This window comes from Solanum verrucosum, unplaced genomic scaffold (assembly GCF_900185275.1).
Source record: "Solanum verrucosum unplaced genomic scaffold, falcon-dt-bn FXZP01000205.1, whole genome shotgun sequence".
NCBI lineage: Eukaryota > Viridiplantae > Streptophyta > Magnoliopsida > Solanales > Solanaceae > Solanum > Solanum verrucosum.
In genome coordinates, this window is record NW_026019950.1 from 1,256,253 (window position 1) to 1,283,881 (window position 27,629).

Genomic DNA, 27,629 nt, shown 5'->3' on the forward strand with positions numbered 1-27,629 from the left:
TTTCGACTGAGAGATTTGATTGTAACTAAGTAACACAAGCTCAGTCCATAAAATAAAATGCCTTTTTAGTCGGCTTTCTTCCATTGATAACGAAAGCAACAACAAAGTTGTTGTTTCATCCTCAGATTTCTTCTCCTCCTTCTTGGCTGGCTGGGGTGAGAAGCTCCAGGGAGATGATGGCGACTTCGAAGATAGAATCGTCGGCGTTATTTCAATTAACCCATGGTCAATTTACGAGGGCTGAAATCCTGTTAAGACCAAGCAAAAATAATCTCATCTGCGTTCGGAGAGAGAATTTTTATTTTTTTTCAAATACAATCTAGGTTGATTTAGAGCAAAAATTAAAGGAAAAATAAACAAAAAAAAAGACTTTGATAGAAATTTTAATTTGAAAAATAATAATTTTGAAAGCAGATTTTATTTCCCAATTTTAATTTTAATTTAGTGTTGTAGCAATGGCGGCCACTCCAGGACGAAGGAGACCAACAGAAGGGTTAAGCGAAGATGAAAGAAAAAATAAAGAATGAAAACTAATAAAAAAAAACATAAATAAAAATTAAGAAATTATATAAAAATTGACACATGGCAAGCAACAATTGGTGCGTGACTTCACCTTCTTTCTTGTAAGTGTGTTTGATCCAAAAATAGGATATTTATATTACTTTCAAATTGTTCAATAAAATATTAGGATCCTTGTAAAGTTTGAATGTCTTTCTAGAAAAAGTGTTATAGTTGAATGTGCTAATTATGTTTTTTCTCATAAATAAATAATGGTAAGTTGAAAGAAATGATGTATGTTGAGTAAAGAAGTGGCAACTGGCAATCAAATTATCCAAAAGAGTGAGACTGGGGCCCACACGAGGGTAGGCTTTTCATTATCACCTTAATAAACACTAACAAATGGCTAAAACGTCTGCCAAGAAGAAATATAATAATCAAAATAACTAAAATACCCTTCAAAATGCCAAGCAGGCATGTTGATACCAAAATCTTCACTGACTCTTCTAATATAGTTAATGTAATTTTATATACTGTCATCACAAAATTATAATTAAATAATACATATTTTTACTTTAATTTATTTCTTAATCAGGATAAATAATAACCCAGGATAACCTTTCGTTTATTCTTTGAGTGCCAGAATTTCACATCTAATATACTCCCTTCATTTTATATTACATGGTGTCTATATAGAAATAGATATTTCATTTTATTTATTTAATTAATAATATTTTATTATAGTTATCTTTTTTATTTTTAATATTAAATAACTATATAAAATAATAATAGCCAAATTTAAAGTTCAAATGTATCAATAATAAAGTTAGTTTTAGTAATATACCTCTAATATCTTTTTTGTAAAAAAGGATTGAGTTAAGTTATCATAGGGCTCAAGTAGTCGATCCTATCAGTATGGCTTGGCGAATTAGTTCTGTTTATAAAAAAGTACAGTTAGTTGTCGATTAATATTCCTCATTTCACAAAATCAATACATATATTATTTTTTCATTTTACTCATTAGTCTTGAAAGTATGAATTTGCTCAAAATAAGAAAATTAAACAATTAATTCATATTCATTAGTCAATTTAATCAATCAAAATAAATTAGAAAAATTTAATTTCAAAATAAAACTAAACAAAGATATAATGATAACCTAAAATGACGATAACTAAATAGGATCAGATGAAGTACCACAGAGCAAGAGCAGAGGAAATAGAAGATCAAAGAAACAAAAACCTCACCAACAATATATTACAATTTACACATAATTTTACAAGCATGTTCCAATTAATCATGTTCTATTGTCTCGTTGATGATTCGAGCCCATAATTTTAAAATTAAAATTGAAGGATATTTACCATCCAAACAACCGTTCTAAGTTCTAACACATCTACACCTAGTTTTAAATCATTGAAAATTAGGGACAGAAATTGAAGCTGACTCGAGAAATTTCTGAGCCAAAGAGAGTTGATCCATCAGATTGATAACACGTGTCCTGTATGCCCGAGCCTGATCAACAGCCTCCGCTTCAAGTTCACCGAGCTGAGAGCAGAGCCGCTCCTCCGCCTCCTCCGCCACCCTCAGCCTCTCCCATGTCTTCTGCAATTCCTCTCTCATTTTCTCTTCCCTTTCAATGCTCTTCTTCAATTCCTTCTCCAATTCCTCGTTTCTTCTCCGTAGCACCTCGCTCTCCGGCACGGCGGAGACTTCCCGCCGATGCGGATTTGCTTTGCCGGAAGGTACAGCAATGGTGGAAAACATGATTAGAGAGTAATTATAAAAATTACAATTGAGCTAAAAAAGAGAAGGTAGGAGATTGATTAATTGATTTGTGATATTACGAAACCGTCGAGAGGGAAGTGTTCTTATAGATCCAAATTGAGCATGTCCAGGTTCAATGTATCTAGTTTTAGTTGATATTTGTACGCTACAATTATTAATTCAAGGAAATTTTTTTAATTTTTTTTTAAAACTAAGGGGTTTATTTTAATCCAATTATAGTGGAGTGTTTTGTCCTTTTTTATACGCACGCAACTGCACTTAGGTATCTCCCGGGCCCCTACGTGTGAATAATTATGTCATTGGATACGAAAATGTAGAGAAAATAACCAAAATGGTCCTAATGTATCATAAAGGTGTTTATTTGGTCTTGAATATATTTTACTTCATTGAAATGATTCATAATGTATAACATAAAGAGTTTATTTTGATCCTTTACACTAAATTTAATATTTTATCTATGTTATTTTACCTTTTTAAACATTTTTACCCTTTTAACTTTAATACCTTTTAACTAAAAAATAGAAAAAAATCAGTTTATTTTAAAATAAAAAAAATATTATAATTTTTTAAAATTTTCTGGCCATTTAGCACTTCCCATACACTAATATTTAAACTAAAATTAATTGTGCTGAAATAAACTAATAAAAGGGTCATAAAACTCTCACCCAAAAGTTAGGTAGTGTGTCATTAATTATTTTGAAATTTTGTGGACCTATATTTGTTTTGAATATGCAATTATGGTTGCACTATAAACCAGAATATACCATTTCGATACCGTTCGATGCTCTTAGACGGCGTTGCTTTCTTTGCAAACTAACCTTTTGTTATTTTATACTCCTATAATGATTATGTCTCAGTCAGTTTACGTATATCTCGATAATATTATTAGATATATGCCATACTAAAAAGAGATCATGTGAAATATGTCCATCAAAATTTAAATACCTGAAAATAAATTAGTTAGTATTTTTTGTTTCCGTGGAAAGTTTATATCTTATATTAAAAAGTTTTAAATCACTTCATTTGCAAAGTTATATTGTTGGTTATGTTTGTCATTGGAGGGCCGGAGGCGAACTCATGGGCAGAGCCAATTGTATCGTTTATATAAAGTTAAAATTAGTATATATATATTTATTTATTTATTTATTTTTTTTAATCTTTTTAACTTTTTGTGTGTTTATTTCTTCATATATTAAATTAAAAATTAAATCCGTCATAGTCATCTCCTTGGCACTGTTGAGAGTTATCACCTTTATCACATCCATCTTGACGTCCCTTGTTATCTCATATTGATAGTAGAAGCGCACATCAAAGTTTTGGGATAATATTGTTTGATTTCGACATCTCCACAAAAGTTTGATGATTCTTTATCTCAAAATATAGTAACAATCACATCAAAATTTCGATTGAAGATACATATAGGCCAATTAGAATTCCTAATATTGCAGTTTCATCCCTCTCATTTATAGTATTATACTAAAATACATAATTAACATAGAATAAAGAGTAAAATTTCATATCTAATCTTATTTAGCAACGAATTAGCAAAAAATAATAATCTTATTTAACGATAAATTAGAGTCAAATACGTTTAACTCACAATCTATACATCCTTCTCAATACTTCTCTCATTTTACGGTCTGTTATCCCTTCCTTTCAATTCTGTTTCTGCCCCTCTTCATTTTTATTAATTGTGTGTAATTAACATTTTCATTTTTATTTTTTATGTTATGCTAAATAATATATTAATAAATAATACAAGAAAATGAATTTGGTTTGAGAATTTGATTCAACAAGTATTCATCATTAGAAAGCCAAACTTATACATAAGTTGGGCTGCATGGACTAAATTCAATCAAGCTGGAGGCCCTTTTAGTACATAAGCCCATATCCATTTATACATTCTCAGTTGATATATTCGATAAATAATACTCTATCTGTTTCATTTTATGTATTTTAGTTTTACTATTCACGAAGATTAAAAAAATAAAAAAATCTTAATTTTACGATCTTAATCTAAAGAAGGCATGTTAGTATTCCTATAAAAAAAAAAGCTGTTACCATGGGCAAAATAAGACTGTTGAAATTTGAAAACTTACCACATATGAAAAATATTTATTTATTTACTTATTAAAAATAACAGAGGAAAATTAAATATACAAATTGAAATGGAGGGAATAACGATGTTTTTAGTTTATTCTCGAAAATGAGCAGATCCAATGTGATCTTTGGGCTGGGTCTCTCAGAGTTAGTAGCGGGCATGGTATTTCACTCTAGAAGAGGGCTAGCCCAACACTGATGGGCTCAGTTGTTAGAATAAGTAGTAGAAACTCTCATCAATGAAATGAATGGTGATTTGCATAAATAACATTACGAGATAGTTTCAAATACATACAATAAAGTAATTGGTTTACAACATATATGGTTGTGTTTTTGCTTACATAAAAAATAGTCAAAAATCATAGAAAGTATACATTGACTATACATTAAGATACACTAAATAAATTGAATATAGCTTGTATATGCATGAGCTATACACTGACTATACGATACACTCAAAAAGCTATATAGAACTTAATTATACATGAATAATACACCGATGATTCAATCTCGATCAACTCAAAATCACCTGTAAACAATCCTACATTTTAGATATGAAATTCTCTCAATATTTTAAATCTTTTGATATATAATTCGCTTGAAATGATTCACGTTTGTGATACGACAAATTTTAAAGAAAAGAGGAAAGCAATGAAGAAGAAGGAAGAGGAGGATGATGGGGATGGAAAGGAGGAGAGATGACGAAGGAGGAGAGAGGTTGCATCAGTCATTTTTTTGGTAAATTATATGGCTGAATGACTATTTTCCCTAATTTATATAAGTTGGGATAAAGAGATGGTAAGTAAACTTTACGTATTGACATGTATAATTATCCATGATATCCTTTTGTTTTGCTATTTAAGCTCATTTTAGTCTCTTTCAGTATGGACTCGCCTTTGTTAAGAAGCACTTTACCTAGGATGGGCGTTCAATAACGGTTTGGGATATTCAAATTTTGAGTTAATAATTCGATAATTGATAGTTAACAATAGATACAAATATCGATTTTTTAATTTTTGATTCGGTAATTCGATAATCTGTAAGTCAAACTCCGATTCGGTACAATATTCGACAATAGTATCTTGAAGTTGTAGCTGATTGTATTACCGAGTTAATATTGTTGTTCCAAATATTTCATTTTTCAATGTGGATGCATAATACAATAGAATATCAACAAGTAAGAAGACATCAAAGAAAAACAATTTGACACAACTAAAAGTCATGTGTATTTGAGTTACTCATGTTCAGTCTTTAACTTTCTGTTTGAACTTGTACTAATGAGTAATGAACCTGTTAATATATGACTTCCATTAAGTTAATAATTCAGTAAAGAATACCAAATGACACTAATTTCTTGTTCCAAACATTAACCCGAATACCATAATTCTAAAATCTTACTCCTGAATACCATATCAAATATCAAATTATCAAAATTTTTGTTTTGATTTGCTAATTCGATTTTTGATATTTTATGTCCAGCCCTAGTTTTACCCCACAATATGGGATGTTCGACGCAAATTCGAATTTAGTTAAACTCCAAAGCGAATAACGAATGAAAAACAGAAGTCATTGTTTAAGAAGTTTGTGCTAATATAACTTTAGTGCTACACATACAGAAGAATGAAAATTTACCCGATAAAGTATAAACTTCATTCTATATACATATCTTTAAATTACGAGATATTTAAGGATAAACTTAACTAATATATGAAAGTAATTTACTTTAATCCTCTTCTCACAATCATCATCATATCATATCATATATTACTATAAGTGGGAAGAGCTTAACCCCAAAGTTGATTTACTGTTTTACCCCTACAATATTAATTAAATATTAATTTGCTGATAATCTCACCCCTAATTTAATTCTCCAGAAACATATAGTTTCTGTTCAACCTCCCTCAATCACTGGAACAATCCATTTTTTCCAATGCTCAAGTTTCGTTGCTTTAATTATCAGCTATTTCAAAACTTTTTCAGATACTTCACTGATCTATATAAATGTCTCCAACAACATGTTATTGTCCCATTAATCTTCTTCTCTTTTCTGTGCCTCAATCAAATACATAATCATTGCCGAGTAAAAAGATTTTCTCCTCATTTATCAAAAGTTGCTCTGTTTTCCCTGTTTACTGTTTATGTTTTTATGTAGCTTATTTTGTTTCATCTATTTGTTGTTTTTAACAAGTTGGATTCATGTACTGTTGTGGTTATATGATAAGACATTATCACTTTGTTGCTGGCTGACCATTGCTGTATGTTTCTGCATGTTGGAAAGCCAAGCAAACTCATTTTGCTTTTCTGGAACTTTATCAGATACTTTTTAATAGTTTCAACTAACTGAATTTTGTATCAGTTGAAGCTGATACATATATTGGCTTGATTGAAAATGCATTGTGGTTTCTAAATTTTCAGATAGCATAAATGGTCAATCAGTTTTAGACTGGTTGAAATAGTTTCAAATTTTGTTATTTCATCATATTAAAGTTGAAATTGAATTTCATTAGGCAATTGATCTATATCTTTATTAGAGGCTTTGCCTTGATAGTTAGTCCACAGTAAGATCAGAGGCATATCTAGGGGGGGTCACTGGGTTCACGTGAACCCATGGTTCCCTCCCGAGATCATATATAGTAGTGTTATAATTTTAAAAATTATTGAAATATAGATGCTTGAATCCACACTTCAAGTATCACATAATGCGATTTTGACTGGGTGCACCTCTCTCCGCAAGGTTAGAAAGTTAAATTTTATATTTATCTTCTCTTATTTTTATTTTAAAAAGTAGATAACACTTCTCTAAGTGGTAATTGTTATATAAGAATTAATTTTAGCCCTATAATTTTAAAATTTTAATGGTTTTCAGTAAAAAAAATCTAAATGTCGAATCTATTAAATTTATATCATAGATCAACCTTTACATAATAGTGCATCCATCATTTCAAAATCCTGAATATGCCTCTGTAAGATCCACATGTTCTTTCAGTTCATTGACATCCTTCAGTCCCAATCATCATTTTGTTCATTATCATCTCCACAATCTTCATTATTAGGACCTTGTTTGTTAGCGCCTCCATTTTGAACATGATCCTGTTCATTAGCATCTCCATCTAGATCAACATTTTGTGAATTACCACCTACATTTTCATTAACATTTTCCTCATTAGCCCCTCTATTGTGATCATAACCCTGTTCATTAACATCTTCATCTACAGTATTAGTTAAATATTAATTTTGCTGCTATATTTTTTCTGTCATTGATAGTTATTATTTTGTTGCGTGGAGCAGAACGTGAAAATAGGATTTAAAGTTAAAGTTCTCTTTTTTATTTTGTTGAGGAGTTGATTTTAATTTGTGAAGTTGATCACATATATGATAGTTACTTGGGCAATGATACCGCAAATTCTTCTCTGTTATGTTATCATCTGTGCACTGCTGTTGTTTTGTCGTTTTAGTGAATGTATGCATAGTGCTCAAGTAGAAAGTTTTATCTAGAATGGGATGAACAACCTGTGATGAAAAACATATATTGGAATTTATGTAGTATCAACTTTTCATTGTAACTTTAGCTAACTGTTTAGAACATAACCAGTAGTCTTAAACAAGACTAGTAGTTTCTAATGAAAAATATGTTTTATACATGTTACATGTAGTCTAGACTTCAGATTTACTCCTTTTTGTTTGTGACTTTGTTCTTTCTCCTTGTTCGATAATTTTCTGGTGATGGCGGGAAGGTGTGAGGTTATTAATTGGTGGCTTGATAAATGATCCGTAAATGAAAATGTACATCAATTGAAAATTTTCGGAGAACTATTTATTTCTTTGCTCATAAGTTTTTTTTTTTTTTTTGTGATAATTAGTAATTCTTGATGTAGTCAAGCGGCTAGGCTGTGTGAACTTCTTTTAACAAGTTGTTTGAATGCGTATGTGAGTATATGGGAATTGCTTTTTTGGCCCAGGCACCATTATTTCATTCTCATTTTCTGACTATTTGTATTACTCATTCCACTTGCAGTTCAATAGTGCCTTGAGTATTAGTAAGCACTTATATCTTGTTATGGTAACATCACCTAATCTTGGCAGAGTTAGTTGTAGTTCACCTAAAGATTTAAAAGTAATGTATTCATAAATATAATGAACTGATTTCAGGAAGTAGTAATCTTCAAAGGAAACAAAAATACAATATAAATTAATTTAATCATCTGTTAGACAATGTGAAATTTCCGACAATTAGACTTGTAGTAATGCACGCACTCATGACAAGACTGCTTTACAAATGTCGAGAGAGAATGATACAACTTAACATGGCTCACACGTGCAACGCACGTGTCCATGACTAACATATTACTAAAAGTGGGAACAAAAAAAGTTAAATGTTGAAATATTGTTTTACCTATACACTAAATAAAAATATTATGAAATAGCTAATCAATTAAATATTAAATAGTAATTATATAATATTATTATTATATTGCACTAAATTCTAAAAGTGGAAAGGTGTTAAAGTAAAAAATTCAAAGAAAAAATATGCATAGAAAATTGTTAGACATTTTTATCCTTTTAAAAAATAAATTAGTTACATTTAAAAAAAATAAAATTGTATTTATTTTTATTTTACTCCTTAAATTTACTTAAATAATCTATATATCAGATATCATATGGTTACTTAATTTGTTAAATATTAACATTTTAATTACTTAATGATATATATGAAGCCCAACAACTATACTTTAATTCTTATGTTATGGCATTATAATTATAATTGATTAGATTAATTAATTTAATTAAAGTAGAAGACAAAACAATGTATGAAACTCTTCCAATTCGGTGACTCTTTGAATTTTGAAATCAAAAATAAAAATTATGTGTCATGATTCAATGTGTCTCATTATTGAAACTCTTCCAATTCAGTGACTCTTTGAATTTTGAAACCAAAAATATAATTTATTTGTAGTGATTCAATGTGTCTCATTATTGAATTTTGGTAGGTGAAAAGACAGTTAAATATCACTATAAATACTAGTAAATTATAGCCACAATTTGCTTGTCCCTAGATCATCATATTTTTTTCTTTTTTGTCATCTACGGTTCTCTAATCTTCTTCCTATATAATGATATAACATATCGTCAAAAAGCTAACTGAGGAGAAGAATAGATGACATCATTTTGAAGTTAGCTTTCTTACAATAGAATAGTTGAAGTTTGAAGTAGGGGTGTACATAGATCGATTTGGTTTGTTTTTTCATTAAAAAAACCTAAACCAATTATGTTGGTTTATTAAATCTAAAAACTAAATCAAACCACATAAAGTCGATTTTTTCGATTTTGGCTTTAGTCGTTTCTTTCGGGTTTTTTTTTCTTCAGTCTTTTGATTTTTTTGGTTTTTTACAACTATACAGTATTTGAAAAAGAGATCAAATATATTTTCACGTACTTGTGTGATAATCTAAACTTAAAAAATGTTAAATGAATAGAAATTTTTGAAAAGACGGTAAAATTCACATGAGTACAAAATATTTTTTTTGAAATATCAACGTTCATTATGTTAAATTAATAAGATTAAAGGCTACAAGCAAACTGAGTACAACACAAAATATTTACAAAGTAAATTGTTGACTTCAAATTTGAAAAACTATAACAATATAATTGTAACTTTGGATCTTAATACAAAATAAAATATTTATAAATTTTACAAGCCCAAATTTGAAATAAAATATATAAACATTGAAAACTATAAATTAACTAAAAATATATTAACAAAGTACATTATAAATAATATTTTTTATCTATAAATAAAATAAAATATATATATATATATATATATGTTCGGTTTGACTTTTTTTCTTTTAATACCAAACCAAGAGTGGTCGGATTTTTTTCAACCGTCAAATCAACCAAACCAAACCATAAATCATTTTTTTTCCGGTTTGATTTGGTTCGTCGGTTCGGTTTGACTTTACGGTTTAGCTTGTACACCCCTAGGTAGAAGTATAAGAGATGAAATCATGAAAATGAGAAGTTTTCTTATAGTAGAATAGTTGAACTTAGAAGTTCAGAAGAGATGACCTATTCCTTGAGATCTTTTGTTTATTAGCTCATAATTTTAAGTTTTCTTTTCCATTTTGGAGTCAAGATATGGTTGTCCAAATTAAATTTGGTATGCAATTCACATTTTTATGCAATTCTTGTATTATTTTACATTGTTGTGGGAATTTATTTTTATTTGTCATTGTGTTATTGTTCTTGTAAGTGTTACTTAATCAACAAAACTTCTATTAATGTATGATGAGTTTAAATATGCTTAGATATCCATATTGTCAATTGCCTAAATTCAAATTAATTTAAATAAAGATTGCTAAAAAATTGTTACTTTGAATGAAAGATTTTAATTGTGTTACTTTATTGTCTATCTAATATATTTTGCGAACACATACATATATTGTTCATTTTCACCTTTTTTGTTTTATTTTTAGTTTTTCTACGATTTGTATGAATGAGATTAACAACTTCATTTTCAAATAAAAATGAGAATTCCATTTATATTTGTGCGACACTAAGCCTAATAATTTTCTTAAATATGAGCAGTCTATATTAATGGTAGTTTTCTGCAGTTTTAAAACTCAAATGGTTGGCGTGATAACAATTTTGCTTTTGGACATTTTGGTTGTAATATTATAAGAATGGAGTAATTAAGCTTCATTTTGTTTAGATTTTAGTAATATAAATCAGTAAGATTATTCAATATTCTACTTGAAGTATATTGTTCAAGAGTAATATTATAGCGTCTTTTGCAATTGTTTTATATTGTTGCAACATATATTTTCACATGAAAAATTGTATTTTCACTTTCAAATTAAAAACACTTACACATGTATGTTGTACTGATATTCATGTCATTTTAGAAAGTTTGAAATACTTGATAGGAATACATGTGCAACACACGTGTTCATAACTAGTTTAAAGGTATGTGTATAGAATGAAATTTGTACTATATGAGGTAAATTCAAGAAACTTATAAGTTATATCAAAAAATTAATGTGGTGATCAAATAATTTATTAGAATTAATTATGTCAATATTAAAAATATATAAATTAGTATGTTGGGTTTTATGCATAACAGAAAACGTGACCGCATATGGTGTTATTTATGCATAATTTAACTCATAATCAATCACCAAACGACATCTGTCGACTTTTGATTTCTTCAATGCTTAATGTCTAGGCTTCTTTTAATTGGAGCATCCAGTCAACGTGGTTCAGATTTTACTGACCCGTATATCAACAAATTAATTTTAACCTATTATAACAATTTATCCAATATTTTGTGGTGTGGATTAGTGCTCAAAAGAGTTAGTTTAAAAATGATAAGGTCACCAAGCGATATCTGACGACTTTTGATTCCTTCAATGCTTAACGTCTAGGTTTCTTTTAATTGGAGCATCCAGTCAACGCGGTTCAGATTTTACTGACTCGTATATCAACAAATTAATTTTGACCTATTATAACAGATTATCCAATATTTTGTGGCGTGGATTAGTGCTCAAAAGTGTTAGTTTAAAAATGATAAGGTATTAAAAATTAGAAAATATTAAGTGATCTTTTTCTATTTGTTCAGGTATTGATGGATAAAATTATTTAATATTTATTTCAATACTAGCTTGCAAATGCGCATAAATGATCCGAACACATATTTTCTTACAACTGATTTTAAGTAATTTAATTGTGTAATAAATATTTTACCGAATAACTCGAGAAAGCTAAACTTTAAGTTAAATCTTTAATAAAAAATACTTTTTTTGCGGTTTTATGTTTATGCAACAAATAATACTCTAATTAGAACTGAGTGAAACATGAAAAGAGAAGAGTAAACCCACAAATATGTATATGCATAATCTTCTCTCGAAAGAATAATTAAAATGTTTCTTAATGTATAAGGATCAAACTATTTTAGTCCGTTATATCCTTAATGTATTTTCACTTTCAAATTGAAAACACTTACACTTGTATGTTGTACTGATATTCATGTCATTTTAGAAAGTTTGAAATACTTGATAGGAATACACGTGTGTTGCACGTATCCATAACTAGTTTAAAGATATGTGTATAGAATGAAATTTGTACTATATGAGGTAAATTCAAGAAACTTATAAGTTATATCAAAAATTTAATGTGGTGATCAAATAATTTATTAGAATTAATTATGTCAATATTAAAAATATATAAATTAGTATGTTAAGTTTTATGCATAACAGAAAACGTGACCGCATATGGTGTTGTTTATGCATAATTTAACTCATATTCAATCACCAAACAACATCTGTCGACTTTTGATCTCTTCAATGCTTAACATCTAGGCTTCTTTTAATTAGAGCATCTGGTCAATGCGGTTCAGATTTTACTGACCCGTATATCAACAAATTAATTTTGACCTATTATAACATATTATCCAATATTTTGTGGTGTGGATTAGTGCTCAAAAGAGTAAGTTTAAAAATGATAAGGTCACCAAGCGACATATGTCGGTTTTTGATTCCTTCAATGCTTAACGTCTAGGCTTCTTTTAATTAGAGCATCCAGTCAACGCGGTTAAGATTTTACTGACTCGTATATCAACAAATTAATTTTGACCTATTATAATAGATTATCCAATATTTTGTGGTGTGGATTAGTGCTCAAAAGTGTTAGTTTAAAAATGATAAGGTATTAAAAATTAGAAAATATTAAGTGATCTTTTTCTATTTGTTCAGGTATTGATGGATAAAATTATTTAATATTTATTTCAATACGAGCTTGCAAATGCGCATAAATGATCCGAACACATATTTTCTTACAACTGATTTTAAGTAATTTAATTGTGTAATAAATATTTTACCGAATAACTTGATAAAGCTAAACTTTAAGTTAAATCTTCAATAAAAAATATTTTTTTTGCGATTTTATGTTTATGCAACAAATAATACTCTAATTAGAACTGAGTGAAACATGAAAAGAGAAGAGTAGACCCACGAATATGTATATGCATAATCTTCTCTCGAGAAAATAATTAAAATGTTTCTTAATGTATAAGGATCAAACTATTTTAGTTCGTTATATCCTTAATGTATTTTCACTTTCAAATTGAAAACACTTACACATGTATGTTGTACTGATATTCATGTCATTTTAGAAAGTTTGAAATACTTGATAGGAATACACGTGCGTTGCACGTATCCATAACTAGTTTAAAGATATGTGTATAGAATGAAATTTGTACTATATGAGGTAAATTCAAGAAACTTATAAGTTATATCAAAAATTTAATGTGGTGATCAAATAATTTATTAGAATTAATTATGTCAATATTAAAAATATATAAATTAGTATGTTGAGTTTTATGCATAACAGAAAACGTGACCGCATATGGTGTTATTTATGCATAATTTAACTCATATTCAATCACCAAACGACATCTGTCGACTTTTGATCTCTTCAATGCTTAACGTCTAGGCTTCTTTTAATTGGAGCATCCGGTCGATGCGGTTCAGATTTTACTGACCCGTATATCAACAAATTAATTTTGACCTATTATAACATATTATCCAATATTTTGTGGTGTGGATTAGTGCTCAAAAGAGTTAGTTTAAAAATGATAAGGTCACCAAGCGACATATGTCGGCTTTTGATTCCTTCAATGCTTAACGTCTAGGCTTCTTTTAATTGGAGCATCCAGTCAACGCGGTTAAGATTTTACTGACTCGTATATCAACAAATTAATTTTGACCTATTATAATAGATTATCCAATATTTTGTGGTGTGGATTAGTGCTCAAAAGTGTTAGTTTAATAATGATAAGGTATTAAAAATTAGAAAATATTAAGTGATCTTTTTCTATTTGTTCAGGTATTGATGAATACTATTTAATATTTATTTCAATACGAACTTGCAAATGCGCATAAATGATCCGAACACATATTTTCTTACAACTGATTTTAAGTAATTTAATTGTGTAATAAATATTTTACTGAATAACTTGATAAAGTTAAACTTTAAGTTAAATCTTCAATAAAAAATATTTTTTTTTGCGGTTTTATGTTTATGCAACAAATAATACTCTAATTAGAACTGAGTGAAACATGAAAAGAGAAGAGTAGACCCACAAATATGTATATGTATAATCTTCTCTCGAGAAAATAATTAAAATATTTCTTAATATATAAGGATCAAACTATTTTAGTCCGTTATATCATATACGTATTATATAGCTGAAATTATAGTTAATGTATGAAAACGTGATTTTAGTTCTTAATAGTATATAGATAGCACATAACTGAAATTGACTTTAATGTATGAAAAAAGTGATCATTTTAGTTTTAAATCTTAAAACAACAATATTAGTAAAAATCTATTAAATATAACCATCAACCCATGTAAGTTGTATAAAAACATAAAGATTTAAAGTGAAAATTTTCGGCTATAACTAACTTTTATATGTTGAAAGGTCAATTTTTGATATTTTTAATGAAAATTCTTGTATCAATAATTAATGTATATTTTTTTCTTTGAAATTATAACTTATACATGTATCTCTTATTGTAAGAACAAAAACTATATTATAAAAAAAACAAGAAAAATGTATATTCTATTATTGCAAACGCACACGATAGTGGTGAGAAAAGAAGAAGAATTTTTATTTTCCTTATGTAAATAATTAGTTAAAGATAATTATTTTTTATTAATTTGCATCGTTACTTTTAAGATTTAGAATTAAAATATTTTTTTATTAAATATATTAATGTCCATTTTTCATTACGTGATATATATGAAAGATTAAAATGATCATTTCGATTAGAGAGAAGTATATTATAAATACCTTCAAACTTGGTGTGAATTATTAGTTTCATCCGCGAACTATTTGACAGCGTTAAAAAAACACCTCTTGATTTGACTGACTGAACTTAAATACATTATCGATTTTACAACATGAGTGAATTACACCCCGAAATTCTCATCAAATTTAGAGGAGTGAATTATACCCCGAAATTCCCCTAAACTTAGGTACACCCCTAATCAGCCTTTTTAAGAGCCTCCATGCTCCTATAAAAGTTTGAGAACACTTGCTATGTCATGTGACAAATTAGAGGTGTACCTAAGTTTAGCTAGTAGATGAGTATTTTTAAAGCTATCAAATAGTTCAGTAACGAAATTAATAATTTGCTCTAAGTTCAGGAATATTTTTAATACTCTCTCTGTCCCTAATTACTTGTTCACTTTTGAATTGACACACATATTAAGAAAACAATTAATGACATAGTGAGTTTACCATTTTACCCCTATTAATTATGAAGTGGATGAAAAGTTCTACATTTTTCAAAGTAATTAGTCATTTAATTGAGGATATAATAGGTAAAAAAAATTGTCCTTTTTTGATTTGTCAAAATGGACAAGTAATTAGGGACAACTATAAAAAAAAAAGTGGACAAGTAATTAAGGACAGAGAGAGTACTTATTTAGGCCTGATCTAATGTGTTTTTAATGCTTCTCTCTTTCGATGATTACGTAGTATTTAGGCCTGATCTAATGTGTTTTTAATACTTCTCTCTTTCGATGATTACGTAGTACATAGTAAGGACTAAAATAGTCCGACCACATAAGTAAAAGGACCATTTTGATCATTTCTCCTTCTTCTCTCTCTGTAGAGCCGGCGAGTCTCGGTGTTCTACGCAATCTCTCTTCTCTTTCGCTTGCTTCAAAGTCTGAGGTTTTCTCTCTTCGTTGCTAATCCCTATATTTTCTTCTCTCAAGTAAGTTTGATCCTTCTTTTCTTAGCTTCATCAAATCTCTTCTCAATTCTCATTACTCAATTTCAATCCAATTCAGTTCAATCGCTTATTTATTTCCAACTAGCAGTCGTTTGAATTTTGGTCCTATTTTTCAACATTATGTTACCTTTTCACTGATGTTAAGATCTGCATCTAAAAAGTTATTAGTAATAATCGATGAAGAAAATTAGTTGATCACACTAAAGTAGTTTTTTTTTTGGGGGAATTTTGAATTTTTTCTGTATGCTCCTGTATATCTTGTTGGATGTAAATGAAGCTGTAGATTTTTTTATTTTTTTTTACACCGTGGTGTCCGGGCTAGCTTTAGCGCAGCTCGACTAATTCCACGGGATACCTGCCACACGTCAGGTAATTCTGTTTGCCCAGGTTAGGACAGATGGAAGAATCACTTATTGTTTTTTTTTTTTTTGGTTTTTCAATGAGTTTTGAACCTGAGACATTAGGGTTCTCACCACTTCATTGAAGCTGTAGAATTACTTATAATTATATCTGAGATATGGGTATTTGACTATTTGTATAAGTTGAGTTACTTTTAGATTTTAATGGGGTGTGTTGTTCTAAACATTGTTTGAAATTTGTTACATATCTGTAGCAGATCATTGCTGTTGTCATGTATGATTTATTGTGGCGTATGGTTGAGAGAATATAAGGTTGATATTTGCTTGGGGGTATATTAAATGGACTTTCAGAGTAACCCACAAGGTGAATATGGAAGGTTTGAACAGATACTTGCTCAATTTCTGCTGAAAACCTTGCATATTGTTATGGACTGTAGAGTTCCTTCTATACGCCCTTGTGGACGTAGTGGGGAAGTGAAAAAGAGTGACAAATGGTTCAATTTGGTGTTGGGAGATCGGCCTGCTGTTCTGGATAATTTGAATTTTTGGCATAGAAATTTGATGGAACCAATGATAATAGACATAATAATTGTTCAAGAGAAACATAGTTCGTTGTTGGAGCATAGTTCAGGTATTGCAGGGGCATATACCGAAACCATTATAGAGAGGTGGGTTGTACAATATGAGTATATGAGGACAATGGTTCCTCAAATTGGTGATTCGTCTTATAAGAAAACATACAAGAAATCAATAATATTGCTCCGCGCCCTTTATTCAATGATGAGGCTCCTTCCTGCATTCAAGGCCTTCAGGAAACTTTCATCAAGCCAGAGTTGTGACTTTGATATCATTTACAAAGTCTCTTCATTTAGTGCTCCATTCTCCAGGGTAGAGGAGGAGTTGATGAAGCACTATACTTTTACTCCAGTTGATGCCCAGCAGGGTCGTCTTTGTATATCTGTTACATATCGTGAAGATCTGTCGAACTTTAACCTGGAGACTGCTGCATCCTTTCCACCTGAGATCATTACAGATTATGTAGGCAGTCCTCTTGCTGACCCGATGAGGTCATTTCCATCCACCTCATCTGATAAGGGTGGACACCCTACATCATTTCCGTCGAGAGGGACACATTCATCTTCTTCATCACCTTTCCAGCGTCCACACAGTTGGACAAGTGGTTTCCTCACGTCTCCTTCTTTACCTCGGACACAGCCATATGTAGGATCTCCACCTTTGTACCGGCCACCACATGAGCTTTCATCTTCACCCAGTGATGTACATGGACACAGGGTTTCACCTAACAACAGATTGCCAATTCACCACAAAGCAACGAGCTTTGATGAATACCAGCTTTCACCTCCATTTTCACCATCTCCATCTCCATCGCCACCAACATATCTGTCAGGTGCAAATCCTGGGCAGACTCGTTTGCGTTCTGGATCTGGCCCCGTCAGTATCCCTCATCCAATGATGGGTACAAGTTCCAGATACCTATCTCCTAATTTGTCTGATCCGAACAGGCATTCTCTTCCTCCAATGTCTCCCAAAAGTATAAAGCATGATTCATCATCCCAAGAATCCCCTTCAGGTATCAGGTCATTCAGGAAAATGGATCCGCTGAGGACTCTTGAATCGAATATCGTCACTACCAGTCCTGGACAAAAGGTGAGCAATTTTTAGTCAGAAAAATGTGTTGTTATTCCATACTTTAGGCATGCTTGTGCACTTCCATGTTCATACTTTTATTACAAACGTTGTACTTAGTTAATCCATTTTTTAACCGTCCCAACTTTTGTTTGGATTCTTCCTTTCCTTTTTTTCTTTTTTTCTTTTTGAGAAGATAACATATTTGGGTGTTGATATATTGATTAGCCAAATCTGTGTAGTCATCCATTATAACAGAGGAGATTGTCAAAACAACAACTCCTATGTCTTCTCAGAAGGAATCTAAAACATCAAAAAATTGTTTCATGATCTTCCAAACATTCTCCTTTACACCAAAATAAAAAAGGACTAAAGACTTCATTTTATCTTCTGGATATGACCTACTTTATCTTCTAAGCATCTATGATTTCTCTCTTCCCAAATTGTCCACCATATGCAAGCCGGGACAACCCTCCATATCTCTTTCCGGCTTGTGTTAATACCTTTTCTGTAATTCCATTCTAGAACATCAACTATGTTCCTTGGTATACTCCACATTATACCCCTTAGGTTGATGAATATCCTCTATAGTTGTACAGTCAGTTTACAGAGCAAAAGAGATGATTGATTGTCTCTGCCTCCTCTCCACATTGGTAGCATCTAGAGCATAACTGATAATCTCTCTTATTCTTCCTTTCCAGATTTCCAGAGATGTTAGAGATGATTCAGGACGGTTCTCTGGTTTGCTATCTTCAAGTGGTTCGCCACGTATATTTTCTAGAAGTTCTAGCAGACTATCTTTTCAAGATGACTTGGATGTCTGTGATTTTTCCTGTCCTTTTATTGTTGATGATGTCGACACTTCCGATTCTCAAGCCAGGTAACTTTGCTACTCTTCTGTATTTTTGGAGAATTCTTCTTGGGAACTGAAACTCTTTACATTAGTGTTGCATGAAGTTCCTCTTGCAGTCTTGTGTCCGTCTTTTAGTAAATTGGCTCTCCTGGGCCAGTGTGTTGGCTTTGTAGCTGTTGTTTAACATGTTAGACATTGTTTAGAAATTGGCTGCTGGTAGGACATAAAGTTGAGCATTTGATGTAAATTAATTGGGATTTTTTTTACATATTGGAGGGTTCACCTAGCTGTTTTATCTTATCTCAAGGGAGACATGTCAGATGCAAAGTATCTAGAAGTTACTTTTTGCCTTCAATAGTTGATATGTAAAAAGATCTTTTAGGGAGAATTCGAGCAGTCTTTTCCTCTTTACTGTATGAAATGATTAATGAATAAGTTGCTAGAAAATCCAAGGTTAAGCTCTTCATTTGTGATTTAAATTAAGTAGATTCAAGTCCATCAAATTTTTCTCTCCAAACTGTTGTAAGATGTACGGTCTAATGAGGCTACTATGAAATATTTACTCATGGGTGGGGCAGAATAGTTGTCCAACTAATAAAGGTGCCAGCAGAACACCTACACAAAAAAGTAATAAATAAAGAGACCAATAGAACCAACTGATGCAATTTTAGCAGCCAGAGAGGAAATTTCATCACAATGAAGATCATATGTTTGGTGTATTCTTTGGCAACAGGTCGAGTTTTAGGTAGCCAACTTTCTGATCTTGTCTCACATTGATTATTCAGTGTTTTCACTAGTCACCACCAACATCCAATTATAGTTTTACCTTGAGATAAAGGAGTTATCTCCTAGATTTTATTTTAAAAAGAGTTATTTCACGGTACCATTATCATGTAAAACAATCAGTTTCCTCAATCATAACGTGACACCAACAAGGATGAGCCATTGCTTCTGCCATAAACTTAGGCAGTGGACAATGGATGTATTTGTAGCACAATATAGTATGGATACCCTTCGGGGTGGCCCAGTGGTTTGGGTTTGGGACTTCCATGTTGGAGGTCTCAAGTTCGAAACCCCTTGCCAGTGAAAGCAAGGGGTTTGCCTCCTGGGTCGACCTCGTCGCACCGGGCTTGCCTAGTGCGGGTTACCTCTCTTATGTGGTTTGCGAGCTATTGCATAGGAGCAGGGTAAAAACCTTGTGCACACCCAAAGGGTAGCGGCTGTTGGTTTCCCTTGTCATCAAAAAAAAATATATATATATTGTATGGATGTGACGATTGGTGATAACTCCAAAAATTATTCATAGGATGAGAGAGCTGTGAGTAGATTGAGTAGTTCACTAGGAACAATGGAAAGATTTGCCTTGGCTCAATAGAGCAAGATATGAAGTTGAAACAGGTAATGAGTCACTGGAAGCAGTCCTTTGACCTGTACTATTAGAAAAACAGCAACTAGGTTAGCAGATGAAGGATTGGAATTTTATTTTGTTTAGTGTAATTGGTGGAACTCCCAATCGCCTTAAGTGTGCCTTTTTTTATTCCTGATGAGTGGCTTTTACAACATGTGATACTTTGATATGCATGATATTGAGATTTACACGAGTTTTTCCAGTCGGCTTAACAGACTTTATCTCGAGTCCCTAATTCTTCTTTACTCTACTAGGTTCTTCATCATCCTTCTAATTGTTCACTATTTTCTATTTCTTTTTCTTTTTCATATGTTTTTTTTTTTTTTTTGATTTGCACCGGGTGTCCGAGTCTCTTTGAGCCCCGACTAATCCCGGGGGTGCACAGGCCCTCGGCAAGGAGTTTCCCGCAAGTGCACCACGGTTAATTCAGGTTTTACCCAGTCCGATGGCCCTCAGAAATTGTTTGCACCTAGTGGGTTTCGAACTTGAGACCTTGAAAGGGAGCAAACCCCAAGGCTCAAGTCAATTGCCAGCAGGCCAACCGCCAAGAGAGCCGGATTTGAGAGTGGGTTCTCAGCCAGGAAACTAAGAGCCTTCAAAACTCGTAGGATTTAAGAGTGTGAAAGGCCAATTATGAAAACCAGCGTTATGTTGGTGTTTGTTTTCATTGGTTTGAAGTTTCTAGTACTCTGTTTAAACTAGATTACTTGAGATGGTGATTTGGGACAGAATCATATAAGATCATTCAGAAATGGGAGATCACCCAAAAATAATTACTTGTATGCCCCGTCGACCTTCTGTACACAAACAAACATAAGCCACAATACTCGCCATTTATAAGAACTTATTCTTCATATCCATTGCAATAACACACTATTGAAGGCCACATATGAATCACATTTGTCATGATCACTTTGAGATACCCCTTTATGCTTTAAAGTTAGTGCACAGTCTTGCCCCTTCATTTTCAATGGAGCAAAGGGAAGACTTGATATTTTTCCTTTAGAAGGTCACTTGTTCGCTATCATAGATTCTATCTGGAGCTTCGAGATCCCATGGATCCTAGGTTTGTGGGAATTGCTGCCTCTATATCCACTAGAACAATTGGTATCTATAGTGTTTTTGTTAGTCGTTTTGGAGGATTATGGGGGATCACGAGAGTACTTTTTGGAGTTGAATATGCAGAAAACAGGAGGCAATTGAAGTTGAAATGAGTACACAGAGAAAATTTTCTGCATTAAAGTTGTTGAGTGAGTGGAGCGAAGCAGGGAGGGAAAGAAAAATGCATCTTTTAGTAATTGCCAAAGACAGCAGGCACAGAATTTGTCATAGTTTGTGTTTCTTCACTTGAGGAAGGGAGGGAGCACTGGATGGAGGAAATGAAAATTCACTGAATTGGCTGGACTTGAGATCCATTTTGAATGAGATTGGCTTTTAAATAGTTGTTATCTGCTTTACTATGTTGCTCAGATCCTTCAAAATCCTTGTTGCACTCATGTCGATCCGACACTATTTGGCCGTGGGTGCTATTTGATTTCGTCAACCTAAATTGAGTGCTTTGACATCTATGACCAAAAACTGGAGGTTGATTGGGCATTTGGTTTAATTTTGAGCTTAGTACACACACATATATATGTAACAGCTTGCTACTATACGGTATAACTTATGAACAAAATTTTGAAGTGAATACAAAAATCAATCATTCTAGCTTTAATTTAATAACATCAATAATTGTTGAAAAATGTGCATAAATATGTCATAATATACTGTTATTTGTTGCATCCTAACATCCATACCCATACTCCTACCCGTATCCCTGCATCTTAAAATTTAGGTGATGGCAAATTCAAGGTCTAGATCCCCATCCTTTTTTTTACCCGCACCTGTGTCCGAGAAACATAGATGTTTTATATCCCTTGGGTTCTGATAATGAATAAAAATGAACCTCTCAGTAACTGCCGAACAGACAGCAGGCACTGAGTTCAGCTTGTGTCTTAATTTCTTATGCGCCATTGGATTTTCAACTCATTTTTTATGTCATTGTTATGCAGTGAGATCCTTGATGGGAGAAAAGGTTCAGAAATCTCTTCTCAGGCATCTGCAACAACCAGAAAATCCCAAGATGCAGCTGTAGGTGCCCTTGTTCACATGCTAAGAACTGCTCCTCCTTTGCGCCAAGATTCTAGCTGTTATACCTCGAATAGCATAAAGACTGAACTGGATGGAGAACTTAGCACTGCATCTGGATTTTTCATTAGTAGAAAGGCATCCGATGCGTTGGAGGAGCTCAAAACTTACAAAGATTTGAAAGATCTACTTCTGTCCAAGAGCGCAACTCGTTCAGTCAGTGAGGGTTGAATTTAAACCTGATGTATCCCACTTACAAAAGTTAGCTCAAAATGGATGAAGGTAGTTGATATTTCTCCCTAATGTTAATGAACAAACTTCTCTATGGAGAATTCCATTGTTCCTCTAGTTTGGAGGGCTAACAAATTCTGTACATAGGTGATGAGAAAAATCACAAACATAGTTGAAACAGTTGCCTGAATGACATAATTTTTTATAAACATTGATGGTTGTGACTTGTGAACAAAAAAAAGAAAAAAAAATCCTAACTTTGGGTGTTATTTGTTTGTTAATTATAAAACCACGTGAATAAAAGCTGTGTGTTTTTCTGTATTCTTGCTATTTTCTAGTGTATCATAACTATTATTAGTTCATTCACATACAATGCTAAATTTTTGTTTTTCTGTTTGTTTTCATGAACTAAAAATAATAGTGGAAGTTTAGTGCATGAGCATCCTTTTTACAACGTGACACTTCATTTTCAATTATATGTGCACATAATTTAAATCATTTTCTTAAATGCAGATACCGAGTTTATGAAATTTATATATATTAGTTTATTTATACACAAAACAACAATTATCTCCATTAAAAACTGAATAACTTTTTTATTGGAGCCTACACTAGAAGTATCTCTTTTGAAGTTCTTGCATAGATTGCCCTCCAATTTTGTGTTGGTCTTCAATTATAATGGTCTTTAATTTTTGCTTCCTTTACTCATTTAACGAAAAATTATGGACCAAAGCACCTTCCTAATTTCATTAGGCAATTCTTACCTTGTACGATATAAGTTTCGTAAGAATAAAGTTATAAATGCGACTTAAGTTATGTAGTATTTCTATAACCTAATTTCGTTAGCATAAATTTGGAGAACTTTACTTTGCTCGGCATACGTTTTGTAGGAATTAAGTTATGCATTTTATGACATAACTTATAGGTTCTAAAATTAAAGTTTTGCCTCAATCGATATGAATTTGGTAGGAACTAAATTATATCTATTAAGGCTAACTTATAGGTTTTGGACTGAACTTTTGTTTCTATCGATATCAATTCTATAGGAATTAAGTGACATAATTCGTGTTATATTATAATATGAAAATATAACTTATGTCGCGTAAAAAATCGATAAATGAAGACAGTTTGTGTAACCTAGAGGAATAATAATAATAATAAAGATAAGCATAATTTATTTTCTTTGTTTTATTTAATTTTCCTTCTAATTTTTGGAGTAGGTTGGATCTTAAATGTCAATGAAGTAAAAAAACACTTGAAATAAGAATTTTATAGCCTATTTGGCATTGCGGTTGGGAGCCTTTTTTTTAATAAAAAAACACTTATTATTAGAAATTAAATGTTTGACAAATTTTTAAAACTGTTTTTGAATGGAAGCAAAAACAATTTTTCTACGGTTGGGAATAAACTAAATATTTCTGTTTAAAAAAAAAAAGAAAAGAACAGAAGCAGAAATAGAATTTTTTTTTTTTTTAAGACTAAAATATCCCTTACATATATACATATTTATCAATATATCCCTTATAAATTAATTAACATATCTCATAAGTTTGGTTGATTTTTATTCAAGAATTTTATTTTTTATTTTATTTATGTTTTATATTATTATTTATATATATTATAGTGTATATATTACTTTATGTATTATTTTACAAAATTAGAAATAAAAGTAACAACGATATTTTTGTAGGATAAAAAAGAGAAAAAATAAAGATTTAGACCCTCAAAAAAAAGTAACAAGTGACAAAAAAAATATTTTCTTAATTTAGGTATTATTTATTTTAATTTTAATTTTTTTAAACTTTAGAGTATTATAACTTTATAAAAAAGGATAATAGCTAAGATTGAATTCAAAAATATAGGTAACAAATAAACACAAAGATTCCTCTTTTCAATATTTCTCAACAATATTTATCTACGTAAAATATCAATTGAAAATTTGAATATGTAAATTTTAAATAATTAAATCAAAAATGTAATTAAAGTTTCTGTATTAGATGTTTAAAATAGTTTCTCTCTATAAAAAATCTTAATATTAAAATCATGTTGATACTTGTCCTTTTTCGTAATTTGACTCTCAAAAACACTTTTTTAAGAAAATTAGTCAAACACAAATTGCTAATAAAAACACTTTTCAAATGAATTTGTCATACACAAATTACTTTTTTTGAAAAACACTTTTCTGAAAGCTATTTTAAAAAAAGTGTTTCTAAAAATAATTAATTTTTAGCAGCAATGTCAAATAAATTCTTAGTATGATTAATTATTATAAGTCAACAAATAAATTGTGTTAGGTATTTGCAATTTTAAAACTGCAACTTTAATTTCATGCAGGTACAATTAATTAATTCAAGAACAATAAAATTAAAACAAGTAGCAACCTATAGTAGTCCTATGGGGCCATGCATGTTTAATACGGATAGCGAAGTCTTCTCTAATATTTTAGTTCGATCTCTGAAAATGAAAAATAATTATTTATCGTGGACTTTTAAATTTTAAGATATTATCAATAATATTTTAAAATCTGAAACTCTATATTAATAATTATTCTTTAATTACAAAAACTGAAAATATCTATTTATGAATTTATAGTAAAAGTCTCCATGCAGCTGGCATGGATGGAGAATGTGCATTAAAAACATAGGGTTTGGAATATGGGGTATTATTTGCAACTTGCAACAATCTAATTTATTGTTGTTTCAACATCGAACAAATCCTATTACTTGTTGAAAATGTTTTTAAAACTATGATTCCGATCGGATAGTTACGTTCTTCTCCTCTCTATATCGGATGGTTAGAAATATCGTGTTTATCAAGATCAAATGGATCTTTGTGAAAAATAAAAAGACCTAATATAATTTCCAGGCTGGATGGAGGATGAGACTTATAAGAAGAGACAAGAGAAACATTTTCACATAGCAATATTGCCAATGAAATTAAAGAAATTAAAACAATACGTCCATGTGAAGATGACCTTATTCATTCCCAAAATATATTCTTCATGTCCCACTTTTAAAGATATAATGATGTAACTTTGAAGGACCACTCCCAAAAAAAAAAAATTTTTTTATTTTATATATATGACATTGTACTTACATCTTGGATTACAATTAGAAAACATGAATTCAGCTATGAAATATGTCGATAATCTTCAACTAATTCATAGCTAATTAAATTTTCGTAATACTTCATTGCTAATTTACAGTTAAATAAAATTAATATGAGATTTTTATTGTTTAGCTATAAAATTTTGTCCGCCATTAATTCCTTATTTTAATTTCTGATAGTGAAATTTTATCCTAGCTAGATACATATATATAATAACTAAATCTGACTTATAAAATCTGATTTGGGAAAAGGATGAGTAAATAGTAATATTATGTACCTAACAGAGATAGACATAATATTTTAGCTATTATTATGTGATTTTGTTTAATTAGTTGTACCAAAAAAGAGGTGTCTGATAAGTTTAATTGTTGATCAACATTGAGGACGACGTAGTCAACTAGCCTAACAAAGGGGACATAATATGTACGCCAGTGGTATTAAATTTGATAATGAAATGTGGGTAGAGCCGTTGAAAATGAACCAAAATTAATAATTCGAATCGAAAAAAGTTACTAATTTATCAGTAATGAGTTATTGGTTTAGCAGTTTTGATAACGGTTTTGATTTTTTTTTTGTTATCGAATTATCGATTTTTAATGGTTTGAAGTTTTTTTTAACGGGTTAACTGATAACCCGACAGTAAATTAAATAATTATATTTATACTATTTTGTATATAAAGTCCTTGACTTAAAATTTGGTTTCCTACTTTTATTTCTGGTTGTCTCAAACTCTTGGTTATTCTACGGTGTAAAAATATTTGCTTTTGAGCAAGATGTAACTTGGGAACTCATTTGCATGATTCATTTGGTTTGTCACCTTGTTTCTAAGTGATTTTCAATGATTTTTTTTGTCAAATCTTAACGGTTAAACTGATAACCGAATTCATAACGAACCAACAAGTCAATATCTTAATGGTTTTATAACGGTTTAGTATCTCTACAAATCGACAACCAATAAGTCAAACCGATAAACTTTAAAATCGAACCGAACCGACCGATACGCAATCCTAAATGTGGGTGGTGCGAATTTATAGCATATTTGATCAAGCTTTATAAATTTATTTATTTTTGAAAATGTTGTAAATTAAGTTATTACTATTATTAATATTATTTATCTATTTTATGAATAATTTGAATAAATACTCATATAAATTACTCATTTTGTCATCCCTAATAACAATTAATTTTGATAACAGTGTATAACTTTAGGTAGAATTGCAATATGTAGAACTGCAACTTTAATTTTAAGTAGGTACAATTAATTCAACCATCAATTAATAAAATTAAAACAAGTAGCAACCTATAGCAGTCCTATAGGGCCGTGATTAATATAGATAGTAATTTAAAAATTATAAAACAATTAGTACTCTACTATTTATTTAAAATTTAAGTGTTCCTTTACCCATGGATAGTCTTTACCCTTTTTTCGAAATTTCATTTTAAAAAAACTGTTTGGACATAAAAAAATTAATAATTATCATGAATTTAAAAACTCCAAACTATTATTTTCTAAATCACTTGCAAAATTCAAAAATAGCTTCAATTTCCAAATATCATTTTCAACTCAAAAATAAATACTTCTTCTAGAAAACTAAATATCTACTAAAACGCTATGATAATGATCATTTTTTCAATGATAGGGATTGAAAAATAACTACTCCCTCCGTCCACTTTTAATTGTCGTATTGCAATTTGAAAATCGTTTTGACTAATT

The 27,629-nt window shown here is 30.5% G+C and overlaps 2 protein-coding genes across 3 annotated transcripts; one reads left to right on the plus strand and one right to left on the minus strand.

Annotated features, from left to right (window-relative positions):
- Positions 1-1,894: 1,894 nt before the first annotated feature.
- LOC125813957 (protein RESPONSE TO LOW SULFUR 3-like) lies at positions 1,895-2,282 on the minus strand. Its single transcript, XM_049493438.1, has one exon. It carries the CDS (start codon positions 2,261-2,263, stop codon positions 1,910-1,912), a length of 354 nt encoding a protein of 117 aa, XP_049349395.1. The 5' UTR covers positions 2,264-2,282; the 3' UTR covers positions 1,895-1,909.
- A 13,709-nt stretch (positions 2,283-15,991) lies between these two features.
- Positions 15,992-23,013, plus strand: LOC125813934 (autophagy-related protein 13a). 2 transcript variants are annotated; one of them, XM_049493415.1, is made up of 4 exons: positions 15,992-16,164; positions 16,796-18,209; positions 18,890-19,068; positions 22,501-23,013. In XM_049493415.1, the coding sequence occupies exons 2-4, from the start codon at positions 16,881-16,883 to the stop codon at positions 22,805-22,807; spliced, it is 1,815 nt and encodes a 604-aa protein (XP_049349372.1). In that variant the 5' UTR covers positions 15,992-16,164; positions 16,796-16,880; the 3' UTR covers positions 22,808-23,013. The 2 variants fall into 2 exon arrangements, with proteins under 2 accessions (XP_049349372.1, XP_049349371.1); XM_049493414.1 differs by having other exon boundaries at positions 16,001-16,164; positions 16,799-18,209.
- Positions 23,014-27,629: the final 4,616 nt, after the last annotated feature.